General features: G+C 38.5%; 1 protein-coding gene across 3 annotated transcripts; it reads left to right on the top strand.

The window, feature by feature from the left end:
• Positions 1 to 399: 399 nt before the first annotated feature.
• Positions 400 to 17,866, top strand: NSRP1 (nuclear speckle splicing regulatory protein 1). 3 transcript variants are annotated; one of them, XM_075771234.1, is made up of 7 exons: positions 400 to 549; positions 1,751 to 1,838; positions 11,566 to 11,622; positions 12,914 to 13,045; positions 13,983 to 14,190; positions 14,725 to 14,833; positions 16,323 to 17,866. In XM_075771234.1, the coding sequence occupies exons 1-7, from the start codon at positions 530 to 532 to the stop codon at positions 17,362 to 17,364; spliced, it is 1,656 nt and encodes a 551-aa protein (XP_075627349.1). In that variant the 5' UTR covers positions 400 to 529; the 3' UTR covers positions 17,365 to 17,866. The 3 variants fall into 3 exon arrangements, with proteins under 3 accessions (XP_075627349.1, XP_075627351.1, XP_075627350.1); XM_075771236.1 differs by having other exon boundaries at positions 509 to 549; positions 12,914 to 13,061; positions 16,323 to 17,509; XM_075771235.1 differs by lacking the exon at positions 400 to 549 and adding an exon at positions 1,017 to 1,157.
• The last annotated feature ends 2,607 nt before the right edge of the window (positions 17,867 to 20,473 follow it).

The following is a 20,473-nucleotide window of genomic DNA, read 5'->3' as shown; positions in this document are numbered from 1 at the left end:
GCAACAAGCGACGCCTCGGGGTAGGTGATGACTGTGGGGGCAGGGTGGCTTCTCACCCCCCCCCCCCATCCCCCGGGGGGGACCGGCGGGCACCGGCTCTGTGGGGAGAGCGCCCCGGGGCCCCTTTCCCGCCGCCGGGCCCACGCGGGCCGGACCCGGGCAGCAGCGGTCACGGCCGCCAGGAGCTACCGGCGCTCTCGGCTCGGCTCGGCTCGGCTCGGCTCGGTCCGGTCCGGTCCGGTCCGGTCCGGCTCGGCTCGGCTCGGCTCGGCTCGGCTCAGGGCGACGCGGGCCGCCCGCAACAGCCCTTCCCCTATCGGCACTTTCGCCACTTGCCAATGAGCCGTTAAAAAACCACGTCCCTCGCCTCCAGCCTTCCCCCGCCCGCTCTCTCCTTCCCTTCTGGAGCGGAACCGCGGCGCCGTGCGGCGACAGTCTCCGGGGCAGGCGGGGGAGTCTCGGCCGTGAGGAATCTGCAGCCGCGGAACGACAGGCCGCTCTACTTGGTGGCGGCAGCGGCCGGGACAAGATGGCGACGTTCAGCAAGCAGTGAGTGACGGTGGAGCTGGGGCGGCGGGGCAACACCGCGCCATCGCCGGGCTCCTCGGGGCGGAGGGTCCGACCGAGCCCTGCTCCGTGGGGCAGCGGCTGGGGGGCGCCTGGGGCCGCCCCTGAGGGCGAGCGCAGATGGGGCCCTGCCTCGGGCCGGGGCGAACTCTGACAGAATCCCCCCGCCCGGGTGGCAGGAGGGGGGCTCGCTCGTCCCAGCCGGCGTGTGTCTACCGTGTCGCCTTGCGGTGTTGGCCTGAATTTAAAACTGTTTATTAAAAAAACAAAGCCAAAACCAAAACAGTGGGAAGGCATCGGAAGCTGCTGTGGTGTTGCCGGGGGAGAGTTTTCGCCCGTAGGAAGCAGGCCCCCCCTCAGGATTCCCGCACAAACCGCCGTGCAGCTGCTGCAGTCAGCCCCCCCCCGAGCACCGGCCTGAGGCGGCCGAGGGGCGGCGGTTCGTGTCTCGGCTCCCCGCAGCGGCGTCAGAGCACACGGAAGCAAATAGTTCGTCATAATGATGACGTATTGCCCACGGCATCGTGGCGTTCTCAACGCTACGTGCTGTGACGAACTGTTTACTCAGTGATGGAATCAGGGAGAGGCAGGTGAGGGAGAAATTCCTGATTTAGAGATTGCTCATTACAAAAAAAAAATGTTTCTGAGCACAGACGTGGGCTGTGTCAGCAGAATAGTTCTGCATGTGTAGTTAATCAGTCTCTGCATAACATAATCTGGCTGTAAATCTTTTACCTTAGCTGTATCTGTGAGTCGGTGGTTTATGTTGTCATGCAAAATAGGTAAACTACTTATTGTCCCAGCAAACGTAGTTAGGGAATAGTGTCTAATGTACACTAAGAGTAAATTTCTGGAGGTTAAACAGTAGTGATTTCTTCTCTGCGGGAGGAAAAAAACCCCCAAACTTAGAGAACTCTGGACAGGAAGGATTTGTTCCCTGATTTAGGAAGATCATTGAATCCAAAAACTTAGTATGGAAAAAGACAGCAGTAGCAATGGCAGAAGCTGGCAAGCCTGTGGTAATGCTGAGTGCTCCACTGCAAATGCTACTCAGATCTCTACTTGATACATTATGTTGACACTGATCTTTCATTTCTAAAATTGTAAATGGATTTTTGATTTGGAACATGCAATGTGTTTTGTTGTAAGTAATGTTAAAGGTAACTTTTTTTTTCCCCCCTAGATATGGGCTCATTATGCCAAAAAAATTGCCACAGAAAAATCTTGTTTCAAAGAAACTCTCAGTGTTCACAGATGACTCTGATGAAGAGGTCAGTTCAACATTTTTCTTCTGAAATTTGCCCTATGTTTTGGAAATTATTTTCGCTTATTTGGTTGTTTACAACCCTAAATGCCTGCATCAGCTTATGGCAGTATCACTAAGATATGTGTCATCATTTTGGATTTGGGCATGAAATATGATCTGTGTTTTCTTTAGTGCAAATTACATGGAAGTGATGACTTTATTGTTAGTTATTTTCTGACAGCTCTTCCAAAGTTCATCACATGAGGCAACCTGTTCGTAAAAGTTAACAGTATGTAGCTTGTAAAGAAATTTGTTGGCTGTCGCTGGTAAACATGTCTGCAGATAGAAAGACAGTAGTAATCAACAGTCATTTCTCAGATACTAACTTTAAAGTGTAGTTGTTAAGTGTATCTTATCCTTTAGCTCGTTCCACCCAAAGTTGATATAATTGATTTATGATGCTCGCGCTCACTGCAAACAAAAGCAAAGCTGTACAACCCAAAAGTTCTAAAGCAAAAAAAAAAAAAAAAAAGGCAAGTAGTGAGAATTACTTGTAATTCTGGAAGTACTTGCAATACGTGTAATATCAGATCGATCAATACACAGCTTTTCTGTGATCACAGAGTTTGTTGATACTCTGTGATGTATGACTATATTGCATGATGTTGATAGTGTTCTTTTCTATGGTCTCCTTTAATTTTTTTATTTTTTTTTAAAGTACTACCTTCAGAACACTAGCTTTATACCTGCCCCAGCAGAGGGTGCTGTACACTGTTAAAATTACACTTCTGAATGTAATGCTATGAGTACGGGGGGGGGGCATCCAGGAACCAGCATGGCATATGGGCTGATTTGGATACCTTACAGAAACCTAACTCCTAAAACAGAATTTTTGAAGGATTTAAACCCATAGCTTCATAGTTTACAGGTAAAGAATAGAAACTTAGAATTGTGGAGATGAGCTCTCCATGTGGATGGAGCTTTCTGGACATAATGGTACAATTTACTGCATTTTATCGATCTGGAATTACTTGTGATAATGTAATTGTGCATATTTAGCTTTTTTCCACAAAACTCACTAAATAAATGTTGAAATTCTAGACTACGGGTATATGTAAAGTTTAAGAAATTGAAATTTAGACTCAGTTGAAATTTAGAAACAGAACCTGTGTTATAAAAACATTCTTACTGCTCTAGAGTTTCACTCAGTGCTCTTTCTTTTGTGTGGTTGAAAAAACCAACGCTAATAAACCATCAAATAATCTTGGTTAGTTTCTGATTCATATTATTAAAACATTTCTTTTTAAAATGTTTCTTACTTTTAATGAACTAGTAGTTGTTATTTTTATGTCACAGAAAGCCCAAATGTAGCAATTCCCAGCCTCTGTGTGCCCAGTTCCAATGCGGAATGCTGCTGTTGAAGGGGTCTGAGCTGCCTTTGTACAGGGCATTGAAGGGCTGAGGGCCTTCCTAGGGATATCCCCTCAAATCTCATCATGAAACTGCCTCGGTGCAGCTTACAGGACTTAGAGGAAACACAGAAGACAGGAACACATCTTAAATCCCATCTCTTTCCTCACTTAGCTGCTGTGCTCAGTGCTCTCAGGAGGTGCAACCCTCTACTTGAGCTCATAGCTGACGCTGTGTCTCTAAAGAGAGGCTTTCCTTGAAATACAGCTAACGGAGATGACTGTTAGTGGATTGGCTGTCCTCAATGGCAGGAGTGCTTTCCCTGTCAGTTTGGGATTTGGTGTCTTTCACTACGTAAGGGGACTGACCCCACCTTTTCCAGATCCCAAGAATGATCTTGAATTAATCTGTTGTCATTAAACATTACATGGTAGGACTGGGAACCTTCCTGAGTATGGGGCTATCTTGTGGTTTTTTGCTTCTTATTTTCTTTTAATATCTAAACACTAAAGCAAAATAATGATAATAATTCTAATAATAATGTATGATGCTGTCTACTAACTTTTAGTTTAACAGATCAAGTATTCTCCTTTTCAGAAAGTATGACAGATTCACTACTAGAGTCTGCCATAAAAACTCTTAGAAGTTGTCATGCTCATCAGTATGGTACATACCCAGCAAAAAGTAATAATCTTATAACTGCCTTTATCAAAGAAGATCATTTTTTTAAAAAAAGCAAAATTACTTTATTAGTTCAATAATAATTTCAGAGCTTTTCAAGATAAGGAGCAGCATTTGGGAGGGGTTTCATTTCCTGTCTGCTACCTTATCGGTCAGAACTACATCTCAAATGTCTGGAGATTATGTATTTTTAACCGAACTCTAATAAAGTTTGTGCTGGGAAATCTGCACACCTGACTTGATCTGTGATTATGTATTAGATAGCAAATTTTGCTCCTTTTTTTAGATGTTACTGTGCGTATTTCATTAAGATTTTGCCTGTAGCCTTGCTGAAGGAATTTGAAAGGTTTCTTTCTGTAGCTAAGTACATCAGTTGCTGATGATCTTTGGGTTAGTTCATAGCAAACAGAACTTCTGGGATGGAAATTTTCCTGCAATACAATGTTGACTGGCAAAAAGTAAACAAAAAAAAAAATACTTACTTCTAGCCAATATAGTTCTCAATTATTTGTCCTCCTAATGAGGAGGAGTTGCTGTCTTTAAAAACTGGAGGGAAGGTTGTTACCCCTAGGAAAGCCTGTTGTAGAGAGTAAATGTTACAGCAACAAACTATGATATATTAGAAATAAGTTTCCATTCTGGCTTGCTGTTATTTGTGATATATCCACTTTCCAACAATATTGTTCTGTTATTCATGCATTGCGTTTTCAGAGATGGCTTGTCAGTATCCCCAGTGCACTGTTCCGTGTTCTATTTTATCTTTAGAATTTAGTTGAAAATATCTCTGTGGTACGGCAGATAAAATTTCTGTTTCTTTATTGTATCAGAATTACCCAACATACATTCCTGTACCTTACCAGCCTTTCAAAACTGATTTGTTGCTACAGGTTTTAAAGCCTAGCTGGAAAAAATAACTGTACATAGACCACAGTAGGTGCTAAATTCAGGAGAGAGATCATGGAGTCAGTGTAGATAGTTCTGTGAATGTATCAGCTTGATTTGGTGGTTTGTTTAGTGACCATCTAAAAGATAGATGGAGTGTTTAAGCAGGCACAAGGGAAGAACTGAAAACAAGCAGAACACTGTATCTTGTTGTAGACTGAGATTTTTGGTTTTGCTTACAGATCCTTCCATTCACTTTGCAACATGGCAAAGGATATGGTATGACTAAAGAAAAGATTGGCGAAATAATGGTTATTGATGATGATCAGAGTCTATGCAACAGTTTTCATGCAAAATAAAGACTTAAGTAGACTAAAGAGGCCCTTAGAAAAGAGGTTACTGAGGAGGAGGAAGTGGAGAGGAATAACTCAAGAGAATGTATGTAAAATCAAGAATGATTCAGAGAAAGTAAAGTGATTTTGCCATTTCTCATAATATGAGCAGAAGGGTATATTATAGAATTACCAAGTAACTGGTTTAATCTAAACAAAAGAAAGTTGGGGTTTTTTCTCCACACACCGTATAATTAAATTGCAGAGCTCATTGCCACAGGATATTGTGGCATGGCCAAAAATATAAATGGATTCAGAAAAGATTAGTCAAATTAAGGGATGCTCTTCATGTCAAACAATGGTCCAGGTGCATCCTCCAGTCCAGGAAGTCCCTAAACTCCTGGTTTCTGGAAGCTAGGAGGGAATGCCAAGGAAAGCTAATTCTGGACATGACTTGTTTTTCGTGTTTTTTCTCTTAATCTTCTACTGGTAACCATTAATTGTATAGTGTATGAATTGAGATGCATCTGTTGCTTGTCTTGATTGGTTTTTTTTTTTCTTTTCCCCCTGTGAAGGCTTGAGTCTCGTGTACATTTAGTGATTGTGTGTGTGCAGGCTGTAGTTGGATAATATAGGTCTCTGTTAAGCCCTAACGATTCACTACTACGTACATACACATGAGAGTTAAGCAGCCTATTTTAAGATGTTTTGATACCAAAGTGTCGTGAATCCAAAGAGCTCGATCTTAAGGGTCTTTTCCAACCTAAGTGATTCTGTGATCTCACAGTCTGATATTCCTTATCTGATGTGAGAAGAATGAAGTGAGCAGAGTCACATCTCAGCTTTTCATAGGGCCACCAGCTTGGGTCGAGATGTGTTGAAGTGCGTGCGGGTATCTACACTTGAGTTCCCTGAGCTCCCTGTACAGTCAGTAGAGATGCAGGGGCACAATTTATCTCATTGTAAAGTAGACATTTAAAATGAGTGAGATGAATTTTGCTCTGAAAGCGTCTGTTTCTCACTCTTTCACAATAAAGTGCTCTTGGACTGGCTAGCTCAGTATAAACGTAAGCTTTGCATTTTGTGAACTGGTTGACTCTCTGTGCTTCTTTCACTTGCTGATTGCATAAATTCCAAATTATCCTCCTGCTGCTGCTGTTTGGTCAAATATTTTTCTGTGCATCCAGTTAAAACTAGATGGTTGTAGTGCGAGATTAAAGTCAAACTATATATAATCTGCTTGACGTCATTGAAACATTTAATTTCCCTTTAAAATCTATTTCACTTTAAACAAAGGTAATTTATGTGTCTACTGCAAAGCAGCATGTAGAGAATTCAGAATGTTAAAGGGCAGAGCCCTCTGATGGGTCTTTCATAACAGGTTATATTAGAGCAGAAGCATCTTTTGGTTTTAAAAAAGGAATGGAATGATGTCTTACGTTGTCTATCAGTAAGTACCACGCCTGAGGTTTTGGTAGCAACCACAAATGCCTTTCCTTAGGGGCAGGCTATGCAGCTAATGAGAGATACTCTGTTAATAATAGATATTATGTCAGAATTTGTTGGTCTAGTACTTCTTGTGGCAGTCAGTGGGGAAAAACAAATCGGGCATCTCACATATACTTTTAGAGCATCTATTAAAGTAGTTGTGACATTTTTTACAAGACATTCTCAGCTTCAGATTTAAGGTTCTAACTTTCTAGAAACCAGCTTCAACACTGAAAACAGTACTAGTCACAGATTAAGACTTGTTTTCTAAGACTATGCTTAATACGGTGCTGCACCCTCTGCTACAGAAAGTGTCATTTACAGCAGCAATTTAGGAGGAATTACTTATAAAACCGCAACGTTTGCAGCTGGCTTTTCCTCCCAAGAGCAAATGAGACAAATAGCACTTCATAAGAGTAAATAGAGCCCAAGTGTTCCTTAAACTAAGCACTTTCAGGTGAATCACGTGCTGTCGTCCTTTTGGCTTTCTAAAAAGAGCATTATACAATTCATTGTCTAATACTTGCCCATAGTAAGTTTCTGAATGTACTGGCCAATTTCGCGTGAATTCAACAAGACTAGATGTCTCCATCTGCAGAACTAAGGCCCCATTAGTGCCCAGATGAGGAGAAAGACAAGATGGTCTCAACCCTCCTCTGTTCTGTTCGGCTGACCTGGAAGCTGAGAGCTGGCTTCCTGGTCTGGGTGAGACGGGAGGAAACAGGAGGTGCAGAGGGAAACCAAGGAACTGCAGTTGGGACCCAAGGTGTGGGAAGACTGGGACTTTGTGGTGGGAAGGCAGAGAAGACAAATTTGTAAGAAAATGAAATTTTAATTGTCTCACTTGTGGAATTGCCTTTTTAAGTATTTGCTTTTGAATTGAGCTTTTTCTGTAAAGCTGTAAATTGTTTACATGCTCTGTCATGATTTGAACATAGCCGAGACAAACCAAAAGCATTGGTCAATAGTTTGAATGTTCTTCTTTGCCTGTGTAGGATCAATGTGAAATAGACGTTTTAAGAAGTAACTTACAAGGGGTGGTTACCTGCAGGATAAAAATAAGAAGGTAGCCCAAGCACTTAAGAACCTGAAAGAGGTTTGTAGATACTGGAAGGAGATAAGAAATGGCAGAGAACAATGTAAAATGTTAGTAAATTGGGGTAATTTCTTTTATTACTCCTTTTTTTTTCTTTTTATTTTTTTACCTTTCCCATTGTATGTACGCTATTTTCCAGGGTCTTGTAGGGCTGGTAGAGTGTGGAGTCTCATTTCTAAGAGTTTCTTGACTTGCATGGATTCTCTGTAGTTTCACATGATAGGGTTAAAACATTTTCTCCTCACAGAAAATATTAAGCTGTAAGCTTTGTGCTTCAGAAGAATAGCTTGACTGCAGGGAAAGAGAAAGTACGAGACAGATTGCTGAGCTTATAGGGCCTTTAATAAATGGGCAGTTGATAAGTAAAAACAATACAAAAGAACGGGAAGTTCTCATCTATCAGAGCTCATAGCACAACAGGAAATTGTCAACCATAAACCATTAGGGAAGGTGTTTGTTTTTTGTAAACTTACTGCCATTCTAGACAAACAAATCGCAGGTGGACTTCTTTACAATTACAGGTACAATAAGGAGGATTATATATTACTTTTGTGTTTATGTAGTCTTTGTAGATCAATACATTTATTTCACATAAGCAGACAAGGAAAACATTCTAAGTGTTTCAAATATTTTGGTGGAATAAAGCTTATTCTGTAAATATAACTGCAGAATCTGTTTTTTGGTTTTTTTACTGAGCCCTTGCTTTCTGGCATACTACAGGGGAGATTCCTTACTGTTTAGGTACCTTTTCTGTAAAACCAGTGTAAGAGTGTCTGATAAAGGAAACCTTCAGTGATGACCCTTAATACGCCAAGCAGAGAACCGTCTTCTTCCCCAAGATCAAGGAGGAAGTCTAGGTCTTCTGTGTAATGCTGAAGTGTATTCCTCTGCCAATTTGAAACAGTTGTTTATATTAAGAAGTTTATACTGACTCTTTTATTGCATTTTTTTTAGAAGAAAGCATATGACATAAAAATTGAGTATTTTAAATATTTCTCAACATCAGCTCTTCAATCTTGAAAGCCAGAGGTAAATACTAGATGAATGAAGCCAGGATTCTTGTAGATTGTTTTAAACTAAATAATCCGCTATCCACTTACCGCAATCCACCAACCAACCAGCTACATAAATAAGACACTATATCCAATTCTAGTCCAAATAATCAGCAGGCTGCAGTATACGGGGTGTAGTCCCTGATATGACAGTGGCCTCTTTGTGAGTGTGTGGCTAACGTCTGCCAAGCTCAGCTTCCTAAAGCCTGAAGCGTGGTCTGCTTCCTTACCTGGTGGTCTGCAGCTGGGTAAGAGAGAGAGGCTGCTTTCTAGTGATGAGCATAACTGAATCAGTGCAGGGTTGTTCTTCCATGAAAGTGCACGTCACGCTTTCCCTTTTTTACTGTTTCCCTTTAACATTTTGAAAGCAGAGATGAATTTTACCTAAGTCTGCATGTAGCAAATAAAGCACCAGAAAAAGCTGGAACATGTGCCCTTCTGAGTTCCCATTTTTACTTGTCTGTAAGTCCCTCACTTGGAGTGGGCTAGGAAGGAATATTTTGAATATTCTGTGTCTCGTTTTTTTCTGATTGTAGTATTAATTATGAAAGTAAGTACTACCATGTTCATGGAAACGGAAACAAGGTCTGAGTATCTGGAATTCAGTGGATGGTATTATGTGATACCATATGTACTTCTCTGTATATTGACAGTGTTGCTGTAGCACCTTCTCTTGCTGAGTTTCTAATTACTTGGTACTCCTCTGAGATACTATTTGTCTGGTTTGTTTTTTGTTTTTTTTTTTAAGCTACACAGAAGCTTGCAAGTCTTTTTATTATTTATAGTTTGCATAGCAGAAAAAAATCCGTTAGAAGTGATCACTGTATATACTTGTTAGTTAGTCCCATACAACTTGTGAACTCGCTCACAATCTTAACCATCCTTGGTGGGTGGCAGAGGTCCCAAAGATACTGCGTTCCTGTGGTCTTCGTGAAAATTGGCAGCTGGGTAAAGGGAAAGACATAGATGAGAATTTGTGATTCTGATCTTTCTCTGTGTTGAGGAGGAACAGTTAGCTGACTGCTCAGCGCAGGGCTGGCTTCTGGTCATGGTGTTGCCCACCTGCCAAATCAAGCAGGCAGGATGTCTGAGGAGATGATAGGGGAAATAGAGACAGGGGGCACAAAGTCACATATAATGAAACTCCATTAATTCTGCTGCTTATGGCACAACTTGTTCCCTGTTTCTGAAATTAACTCGTGAAAAGATATTTGGACTACTTACAGTCTGTCATGTAGAAAATTGTGGAAAAGCACTTAGTTTTCTTCCCTGTTGACACATCTGTTAAACGTTTAATAACATAAGAAAGATGGGTCACTACATGTTATTATTTTATTTTAAACATCAAATGAAATCAAAAGCCTTCTTGTTCAGGGGATCTGTTTGAATTTACATGGTGCTAATTCTGTTTGATTTCAGAAGATCCTAGTCCCTGCTGCCAAGCTCCCTGCTAGTTGGTTTCCATTTTTAAATTTTATTAAGAGCTGATTACACAATCTGTCTTTTTAAAATGTGATATAGAGTACATATTAGTCAAAGTTGCAAAACTTGGGAAGCTGCCAAAATGCAAAAGGATTTTTCTTCCCTATTTCTGCTTTTTAAGATTAAGAGATATTTAATTACATAAACAAGGGTAGGACTCTGTCATTTATAGTGAATCTGTTTAATAAACAGTATTATCTATTGGTTGAGAAAAGATAGATACACAGTTTAGTTCAACACTAATTAAAAGACAAAACTAAATAAAATGCAAAGCTTTTTTTAAAAGCCATTATGATTAGAAAACATATTTTCAGTAGTGGATATGTCTTAGGGAAGATTAATATTGCTGTTTTCTAGCATATTAATCTTATGAAATTAAGCATTAACATTTGAAGTATATGCGGTTCAAATCAGCAGTATTATTATTTCTAAAAATATGGAACTAATGATACAGATCAAACTTGAAATAAGTGCCAGATCCTTTTGAATAATTTTTTTTTTTTTTACTGTGAATACAGTTTTTTCATGTGATTGTCAGTAAGAATATCTGCTCGTGACTGCTACATCTCTGATGACATTTACATGGTGGAGGAAGAGTATGTGTATTCTGAATAGCACCTATCTATTTCACAGACTATTGGAAATATAATTTAAAAAATCATTGAGAACATTTATCCTTCTTTATTCACAAACATATAATTCCAAGAACATTGAAACATTTTTGATACGTAAATCGGTAGGAGAGTGTAATTCCAATTTTTGTTGATTTGGGGGGGGTTGTTTACTGTGTATTTCTTTTTTATTTTTTAATGGCAAAACCTGAAAGAATTGTAGTGTTTGGGAGTGAGAAGATGTATTACAAGCATCCTTCTTTTAGGAATTTGTTTCAGTACTGGCTTTAGCTGTCCTTTGTTAGATGTTTTGCCTGCTGATGTGCTAGCTTCTTGCACCAACTGACTGACCCTTGCCATAGTGGAGGGGTATGTCTTTTCTACCAGTTTTTTGGCAGTGGTTGGAGAAAGGCATTGCAACTAAACAGTTTTCATAGACCTCCTATGTCTCTGAGCATTTCTTGGACAGAGATTGGTTGTTTTGTGAAATGGCATCAAATTTTATGCAGCTTTTGAGGTACACAGGTCATTGAAATAGTGTTATTAAACTTACCACAATTCTATTAAAAATTATATATATACACGGGGTTTTTTCTTGGTTACAGAAAAATACTATTGAAGTGAGGGGGGCTGTTGTATAGTTGTTTGTTAGAATGGTAGAAAAGAATATGAGCTGTGTCAATGTAATTAATTTTATTTCTGCAATCTTTCCTTATAGCCGTCTGTTGGTGAAAGTCTTCAGAAAGAAGCATTGAAAAAACAAGCAATGAAACAGGTAAGATGTGGTGGGAACTCTTTATGCCTGTGGCAAATTAGGAAATTACTGCCTCTATTCCCTTTTATTTAACAATTGCAGTAACATAATTGTGCAGCTTCAGAGTTAGAATTACCCTTTTAAAAAATTCCACATAATTTTATTATTTTGTATATTGCTCTTTGCAGCACAAGACTTTCTTTAAAAGTTGACTTGAAATTCTCAGAGCCTTTTCTCCAGCAAAGATTTTCTTCCACTTTTCTGGGCGAGATTGTTCTTTTTGAAATTCTTCTGTCTATGGTCAGAGTAGCTGAAAAAACTGCCCAATGAAAGCTGCACGTGTGAGGTTTAACACAGAGCTGGTCGTAATTTAAAACACAATAAAATTTCTGTTTACTTAGTGCAAGCACCTAAATAAACAAGATGTTGAAGTTTGTTTTGTGGCATAGAATGCATTGATGTTTATAGAATTTCTCAGTTTGTTTCATTTGTAGAATGTAAAGTTACAAAGTATTGGGTTTAAAAATATTTAAATATATACCAACAGTGAGCCTTTTACTATAATTGAGGAATAAATTGTACAGAGGAAATGTGAAATTTACATTTTAAAAAGTTCCAGACCAATAAAAGACATAGCTAGAAGAAAAAGACATTTATGCATCATCCATTTAACACATTGCTGGTTTTTGATGGAGGTTATGCGTGCTTGAGAGAAACTTGTATGGTTGCCATTCAGAATTCCTCTTCTGTTGTCAGGGATCTGATCTCAGGGCTCCCCTAATAGTTGTTTTTTTTCTGATAGGGCTTTTAAAAGCTGAATGGTTTCACAGTTCTTACTTCCAACTTGACTTTACAAAGAGAAGATAGAACTGTGAAATACAGAATCATACCATGAATTATAATGGTACATACTTATTTTGAACTTTGGGGAAGGAGGATAAACTATAGATGAAAACAGACTAAAATTTATTGAAATGTTGTTTACTATTTATTAAAAGAATGAATTCTGTTATTTGATGGAACAGTTTGCTCATTAAGTTTCCAGTATTGTTTTCACTGTTGTGCTTTCTTTGTATATTTCCTATAATTGCAAATACTGGTGAGGATTTGGTTGTTCTTCTTCTCAATCCTGGTAAACAGTTCAAGAACTTTGTAAATCAGACTGTTTTCAATTTACCCTTAATGTTCTAATGGATAGGTTTTATAATATACATCTGTTTAAATAACAATATAGGAATAAAATGTTTGAAAATAGTAAAAAAATTCATGCTTAATTTTTTGGTCTCTTCTCCTCTTCCCTTTTTTCTTTTAGACTAAATTGGAGATTCAGAAGGCTTTGGAGGAAGATGCTACAGTGTATGAATATGACAGTATTTATGATGAAATGCAGCAGAAGAAGAAAGAAAGTAATGCCAGACTGTTATCTGGAAAAGATGACAAAAAGGTCGATACCTGAAAATGTATGCTGTCTGTCTTATCTCTGTATGCTTGGGATAACTATGGTTGATTAACTTTTAATCTTGAACAAATGCATTTTCTCATGGGACATACAAGTATTGTGCTCGAATCCTGTTACGTAAGGTAGTAATTTGCAGGAATTGTGGCAAAACTGTTAGTTCATCAGGTACTTCAGAGTCCTGATCCAATGGTATTCTGGAGGGCAGCACACTACGGGTTTCCCACCCAATTTATGATGTGCGTATAGCACGTCTTTCCCTGTATTCTGAGGAGAATGCTACAATGGGATAATAGGATTAGAGGCAGTGGGCCTAGCAACAATACTACTTCTGATAATAAAGACCCTTTGGTTATTAAGGCAATGAACATAAATCATCCCTCCTCACTCACTCGTGTGCTTACCAGAGGACTGTCAGAAGACTAATTAACTTTCATTGGTGAAATGTGAGCCAGTTTCCACAGTCCAATGTCTTGTTTCAAAGCATTACTGAATTATCCTGACAAGTTATATTTTCATTGTTACTACTCTGTTTCTTTTGAAAGCTCTTGTCAGGTTATGTGGGTATAAAAGGAAGCTTCCTACTCCTTTACAGCAATAGAAAGGCAAGACTTAGAGGGGTGAGAAATCAAAACACATTTAATTTCACTCAGAGCAAAAATCATCCTAGTAAAGGATAGGCTGAATGTTTTGATTGAATACAGAAACCTCTTTTGTTATTGGGAAGCATGCCATGTTAGTGATCTAAAAGGGAATGACAGTTTCTTTCAGGTAGCTATCAAACAATGTGAGAATGCTAGACTAGCTTCTGTCAATTTTCTTTCATTACCAGCTTTCTTCAACATCTCCATCAATCCCAATTTGTTTTTTCTGAGCCACCTCCATTACCTCTCAGCATGATACCTTTTTTTCCCTCCTGTTTTAGCCCAGATACATCCAAAATATCCTCAAAGCAGCTGAGATTAGAAAGAAGGAGCAAGAAAAAAGAATGGAAAGAAAAATTCAGAAGGAACGTGAAATGGAAGGGGGAGAGTTTGCTCACAAGGAGGCTTTTGTGACTTCAGCCTATAAGAAGAAGCTGCAAGAAAGGGCGGAGGAGGAGGAAAGAGAAAGAAGAGAGGCAGCTCTCGAAGGTGAGATTCACACTGAAATAATTTCCCTCAAAAAGAAGTATGATGACAACGTTGTCATCTGGTCTCTCTGAGAGAGAGATTTTTATTAAAATCGAAAAGGACCAGATAGCAGATACTGAATCAGATCCCACTTCATCTGTGATTTTCCTTTGTACCTGTTAGTGAAGGAACAGAGGAAGCTCCTCATTTTAATTTTTGAAGAAGGGTCAAGTGTTGAAGACTGGGGTATAGTGGTGCTTACGCTCCTTGCTCCAGACATTCTGTACAGTGTCCCAGGAAAAGGTGTAAAGAGTAGGATATTGGATCATAAGATAAATCAGGTTGGAGTGGACCTCTGAAGGTCATCTGTTCCAGCCTCCTGCTCAAAGTGTGGTCTGCTATGAGGTTAAATCAGGTTGCTCTGAGCTTTTTCCAGTCTGGGCTTGAAAACCTCCAGGATGGAGATTGCAGTCTTGGTGGTGTCTTTACCAGTTGTGACTTGTGTTGATGAGTATTTGTGGCACAGTAAATCCAGCCTTACTTTCTTCCTCTTAGCATACCTGGATGTGACCAAACAGAAGGATCTCAGTGGATTTTACAGGCATCTTTTAAACCAGAGGGTAGGGGAAGAAGAGATGCCTAAATGCAGCTTCCGTGAAGCCAGGTAGGATGTGATTCCAGAAGGCTTTCAGATATAAACTAGCTTCTGACTGTTTGTGATTCCACATTCACTGGAACACTGTAAGAATGAGAGAGTACTAAAACACTAGTAGGGTAAACTGATTACTTTATACACCTGTTTAACTGAATTATTTGGAAAATGTCTAGTGATCGTCTATAAGAGAATCAAGCAGGACAGGGATGCCGTTTAAAAAGTAACAAGAGGACACTCATACTTGTAATACTCTTGGTATTATTCTAATGTAATATTTGGCAATCTGCATTAAATTACGTATTTTGAATCGTGAGGGAGACAAAGGGTAAAATAATGGGCTTATAGATTAAGTCATAGGAAATGATGTTGTGATATGAATTTCCTGAAAAAGAATGCGGGTCTCTAATTTTCTACTTACTCCACATGTACAAGTCCATAAAAAATAAATTAATTGAGTGTTGATGCTGTGGTAAAAGGAAATTAATTAAATTATATAGGAAATTCAGTGGCAATATTTTAAAATCTTAATAATATATGCACAGTCCAAAGCAAAGTAATAAGATTAAGCTGAATTATTTATGTAGTTGAAGTAGTGAAATTATGCCCTGTGGATAAATATGCTGAAGGGGGATGTGTTTCTAAAAATTTTTAGATCGCAGAATTTGCATCACTTGTCCCTAAAGTGATCCACCTTTGACTTGTCATTTTAATTAATTGGATTACTAAATAAATGATCAAACTTTTCAGCATAATTTTTAGTCATTGTTCATTGACTAACCATGCTTTCAAGCATGCATCAAACATGGTGTGCTGATTCATAAGAATTTACCACAAGCTGTTACTGGAGCTGTATGATTAAAAAGAAGAGGCTCGTGCGAGTAAACACGTGCATCCTTATCAGTCAGAAAAGAATGACAAAGCATAACCTTTCTGTGTACTGCCCAGATTGGTCCTCCATGGATCGGCTTTTTGTATTTAAGGATCTATGAGCTGTTAAAAGATACGAATTTCTATCTAGTCACAAGAGTGAGATCTTCAGAAGTACTGGATTAAAAAAATCTACTACTACTAATGGAAGTTGTGTTCCTACCTCTGTCAACAAAACATACAACCTGCTGCTTCTCTGGATAATGATTTGATGTGAATAGAGGAATAAACACGTAGGAAAGAATGTGTAGCTTGCCAAAAAGCTTACACAAGAATACAAATCTGTCTTTTTCCTTAGATGGAGGATACAGATACTTAACCATAGTCACTATCTAAACTTCATTATCTAAAATAAATTCATCAGCTCACATTCACCAATGAACCAGATACAGATATTTAATAGAAATCCTTTGCGCTGGATTCCTGGAACCTGAGCCACGGATAGATTTGCTTTCTTAGACTTTTCAGCAGCATCTTTTGCTTAAGTCCTGATCAGAAGTCAGTTTGTAGAAAAGTCTGAGATTTCAGGCTATGTAATGTTGTTTTTTCTTTTTTAACATACAAAATGTAGGATGAAGGAAGAAAAATCTGACAGTTGTTATGAGGAATCCAACCAAAGGAACAAATGCCCCTCTGAAAGGCAAAGAGTGAAGCCCTCTGCTAAGAAAGAGAATAATCCAGATGCTGATACCGACTTGGGAACTGATAGTAGTGATGATGATATGAGACACAAAAATAGTAAAGTAAATTTGAAAAAGAAGAAGAGGAGAGAGAGCTCTGTGAGCAGTGAAGAGGAGCCTAAACATCCCAAAAGCCAGAGGCATTCCAGGTCACCAAGCTCATCCAGTGTGGAGGAAGAGCTGCACACAAAAGCCCAAACAAATGATCTTGCAAAGAGGGGAGAGAGCAGACCAAGCAGAAGGGGAAATGATGAACAGTACAGGGAAAAAGATTATGAGAGAAGTAGGACCCATGAAAAGGATCACCAAAGGGAAAAGGAAGAGCGACATAGGTATGGAGATCACACTAATAAAGATAACTATAGAAGGAGGGAAGAGCAGGATGATAAACAAAGGGGGAAGGAAAGAAAAGAGAGGGAGGGACATAGCAGAGAATGGAGGAAGGCAAAGGAGAGAGACGAGAAGGGCTCAGAAAAGGAACGAGAGAAAGAAAGAATAAGAAATGGTAAAGATAGATATAATGACAGAGGGAAGGAGAGAGGAGAGAAATGCAGAGAAAAGGAAGATCATGTGAAGGAGAGGAGAGAGAAATATGGTAGTGATGAAAAGAAATACAGAGAGAGAAGGGAAGGTACTCCTACATCTTTAGAAAAAGATGGAGAGACTGATCTGGAAAAAGAGAGAAAAGGAAAAGAGAGAGAGGTGGATGAGAAGGGAAGATCCAGCTCTGGAATTTTGTCTGAGCAGAAACGTAAAGCTGGAGAAGAAGGGGAGAAAGATGAGAAAGAACAAGCACAGAAACCATCTGAGAGCATGAGCAAATTTGCTAAACGGAGCAATGAAGAGACAGTCATGTCAGCAAGGGACCGCTATTTGGCAAGGCAAATGGCACGTGTTAGCACTAAATCTTACATTGAGAAGGAAGAAGATTAATGTCCCTGTGAGACAGAAACACTTGGTCTCTCAACCAAGAGGAAAAGCCACTGCTGCATGGACTCTTGTACAAAAGTAAAAGTGTATCCTAGCTATTTATTCCTGGCTTCCATTTAAGAAATTCTGTGTGCCATAATAGAAGAACAACTTTTGCAGTGGATTAACGAATCACTTGATACACACCCTTAGTCTGTTTATACAGTTGAAATACTAAATTTGGCTGACACTGTCCAACCTGGCTTTCAGTACCATATTCTTGATACTTGAAGATTCTGGGCCAGACCTGGGAGTGTTAAATAACATAGGGTGAGAATACCTGTAAAAGTGGGGAAAAAAGCGAGAAAAACAGCCTGAATAATAATCTAGGAGATTACTATATGTAGTATGTTGTTTTGTAAGCTAAATGCATATTGACATACGAATTTTGTATTTATGTGTGGGCTTTGGTTTTGGGGACCTGATGTACAGAAACACTTAAATAAAGTGTAAGATACGTACTGGATCTAATGCTTGTATTATTTTACTGCATCTGTTTTATGTGAAATAAAGTATAGGAGTCTTTTTTCATATGTAAGTCACATCTGCTTGTTCTACTGGAGGTAATATTTTAGGTTTGTCTGTCTGTTCAAAGGTTCATAATCAAGACTAAAGTTACCTCCAGACTGTAACTTGGTAAGTAGGATATCTGACAATGGTTGTCGTTTCTAGAATACATTTTCAATGCTTTTCATAATGGTTTCTTTCACTTTGCTTTGTAGTAAATTTATCACTTTTATGCTAGAGTAAGATAAATTAATGTTTAAAAAAAAAAAAGATTTTGAGATTGGTGTTTCTTTAATATTTTGTTTAGCAGCCTTAGGAACAAGACAAAACATGAGTAAAATTAGATGTTAAGTCTGCCAGATTACAAAGACTTGAAATGGAATGAGTTTTTATATGTACGCTAATTAGTAGCTAAGCACTTACTCCAAGCGTGGATCAGTTTGGTTTTGCTGTTCTGTCTAAATGTAGTGTTCTTCTGTTGGAGTAGAATGAAAGAGTATTTAGCAGTGGGCTGAGGTTCAAACACTAAAAGAAATCCTCTGCTTTTTGTCAAAGAGGCCTTGTTGGTATAGTAAACTAGACACGATATTCTGCTTTTTCTTGGAATTGAGTTTTATCTTTGCTCTTCCCATAAAAGAGAGGCACAAGAGACATCTACAGATGGATTATGAGTATTAAATTTATTACAATAACAGTTTACAGTACAAGGCACATACTGATGACTTACAATCAGCTTGCAACACTTGTAACTAAACAGCTGCATAAATTAATACAGGTGCATCATGTACAAGTTGGAGGGAATACTTCTGTACAGCTAAAACTCCAGTTTAATTCTCTGCCTTAAAGGCAAACATGGTCCTAATTTACCAGTTTCATAAATTTCTTTTCACTGTTCAGAATAGAGAGTGGGATATACTCATGTGATAGATAAGCCAAAGCTGAGCTGAAGAGAAGGAATCTGCCTCTAAACACTTTTAATTGTAGTGCAGCCCATTTGGTGTCAATGTAACTAGTTTTTGTACAAAAACAATGTTTAATGTTGACCTACCTGATAAATACTGGTTATTCTACATGTTTTCAGATGGGTATGTAAAAGGAAGAGAAAAGATGCAATGATAAAAAGAAATGAAATTAGTTTCTCAATATTTCAACCACTCAGCTAAATAGAGATACTAAAAAATGAACTTAAAAGAAGATTTAGAAACACACCAGTACGTCATGTAACAACAACAACAAAAGGTAACTAAACTGATTTGCTAGTTCAGCTTTTACAGAATGAAAACATGGATCTATTTTTATCTTTGTATTATTCAGGAAAAGAAAAAGCCTTTTTAATCCACTTCTGGAGGGCTTCCTTGCCCCCTGTTCCCATAAAGACCTGAGACTGGATTATCCTAGTGAAAAGAGAGCAAAGATCTATCACAAGTTATCGTCTGGACTGGCTATTACTAAAACTATTTTTCTTGTGATTTTGCATGTCTGCATTGCTTTTTACATCTTCAAATAATTCAAAAAATTTTCACCCTCTCAGTACATCTGTATTCAGAGTGAATTTCTCAGTTGAAAAGTGAGAATAATACACTCTGAGAGACCTTGCCCTGTGAGTATTGCAGGGCTTGTATTAATATCAGGGCTTCTTGGCTGACTTTTAATCCACTAGAAAATGGCATTTCGTGGGAAGTTGCTCAGCATTCTGTGCTAAAATCACCTGGAGAGATAATGTCATATATTAGTGTCTTAAAAAATACAAAGTGAAGATGCATCTTTTGCCATTTCAAATGCTGTTATAAAAGATTAACGTCAATAGTACTGCATACTAAATAGCAGTGGTGCCTGCAATTATCACTTTGCAAATTATGCCATTAGGAATAATGTTCCCAGTTTTGGTTTGTTTGCAAGGGCAGAAAGAGAAACTTTGGCTTTGATGTGAATAATGCTCATATTTAACTCAACCTTCTCTGTCCCCACCTTTACCCTTCTTAATAAAAGGCAGCAGAATGTCTGTTTAAAGAAGCTTTTGCATGTGGGTATAGTAAATGACCAAAAATTTGAACTCTAAGTTTTGGGTTGTTTGGGGACAGACAGACTGGGTTTGTTTTATTTTTTTAATGAGCCTAGCATGAAACAGTATCAAGTCCGGCAAGAAATTCCATTTGTAAGATTTATCTATTTAAATACTTACTCATTTAGGAGGAAAAATACCTAGCATTAGTTGAACACTAGTCTGAAGAATGGAGAAGCTGGGTAGGGTTTTTTTCCTTTATTTCCCACACTTGGTAGTGGATACATACAAGTATCTTATTCATCTTACATTGACGTGTCACATGTATTTTTTAAATTAATGAGTTAATAACAAAAATTTCTCTATTAAACCTGATTTTTTGATTGGTAGCTTAATAACTAAAGGACTTTCCAATATTAAAAGAATTCCCAGGCTGTTCCTCTTTTCCTTACAGTGAAGCCAGTTTTGGAAATAGTTTTCAAATATTTAGAGGCTGAGCTACAAAACTATTTCTTTGGAGTAACTGTCCAGTAAGACAGATTTATGATGGGGTTTTTTTTTTCT

This window comes from Balearica regulorum, chromosome 19, assembly GCF_011004875.1.
Source record: "Balearica regulorum gibbericeps isolate bBalReg1 chromosome 19, bBalReg1.pri, whole genome shotgun sequence".
Classification (NCBI taxonomy): Eukaryota; Metazoa; Chordata; class Aves; order Gruiformes; family Gruidae; genus Balearica; species Balearica regulorum.
This window is presented reverse-complemented; position numbering and strand designations above follow the sequence as displayed.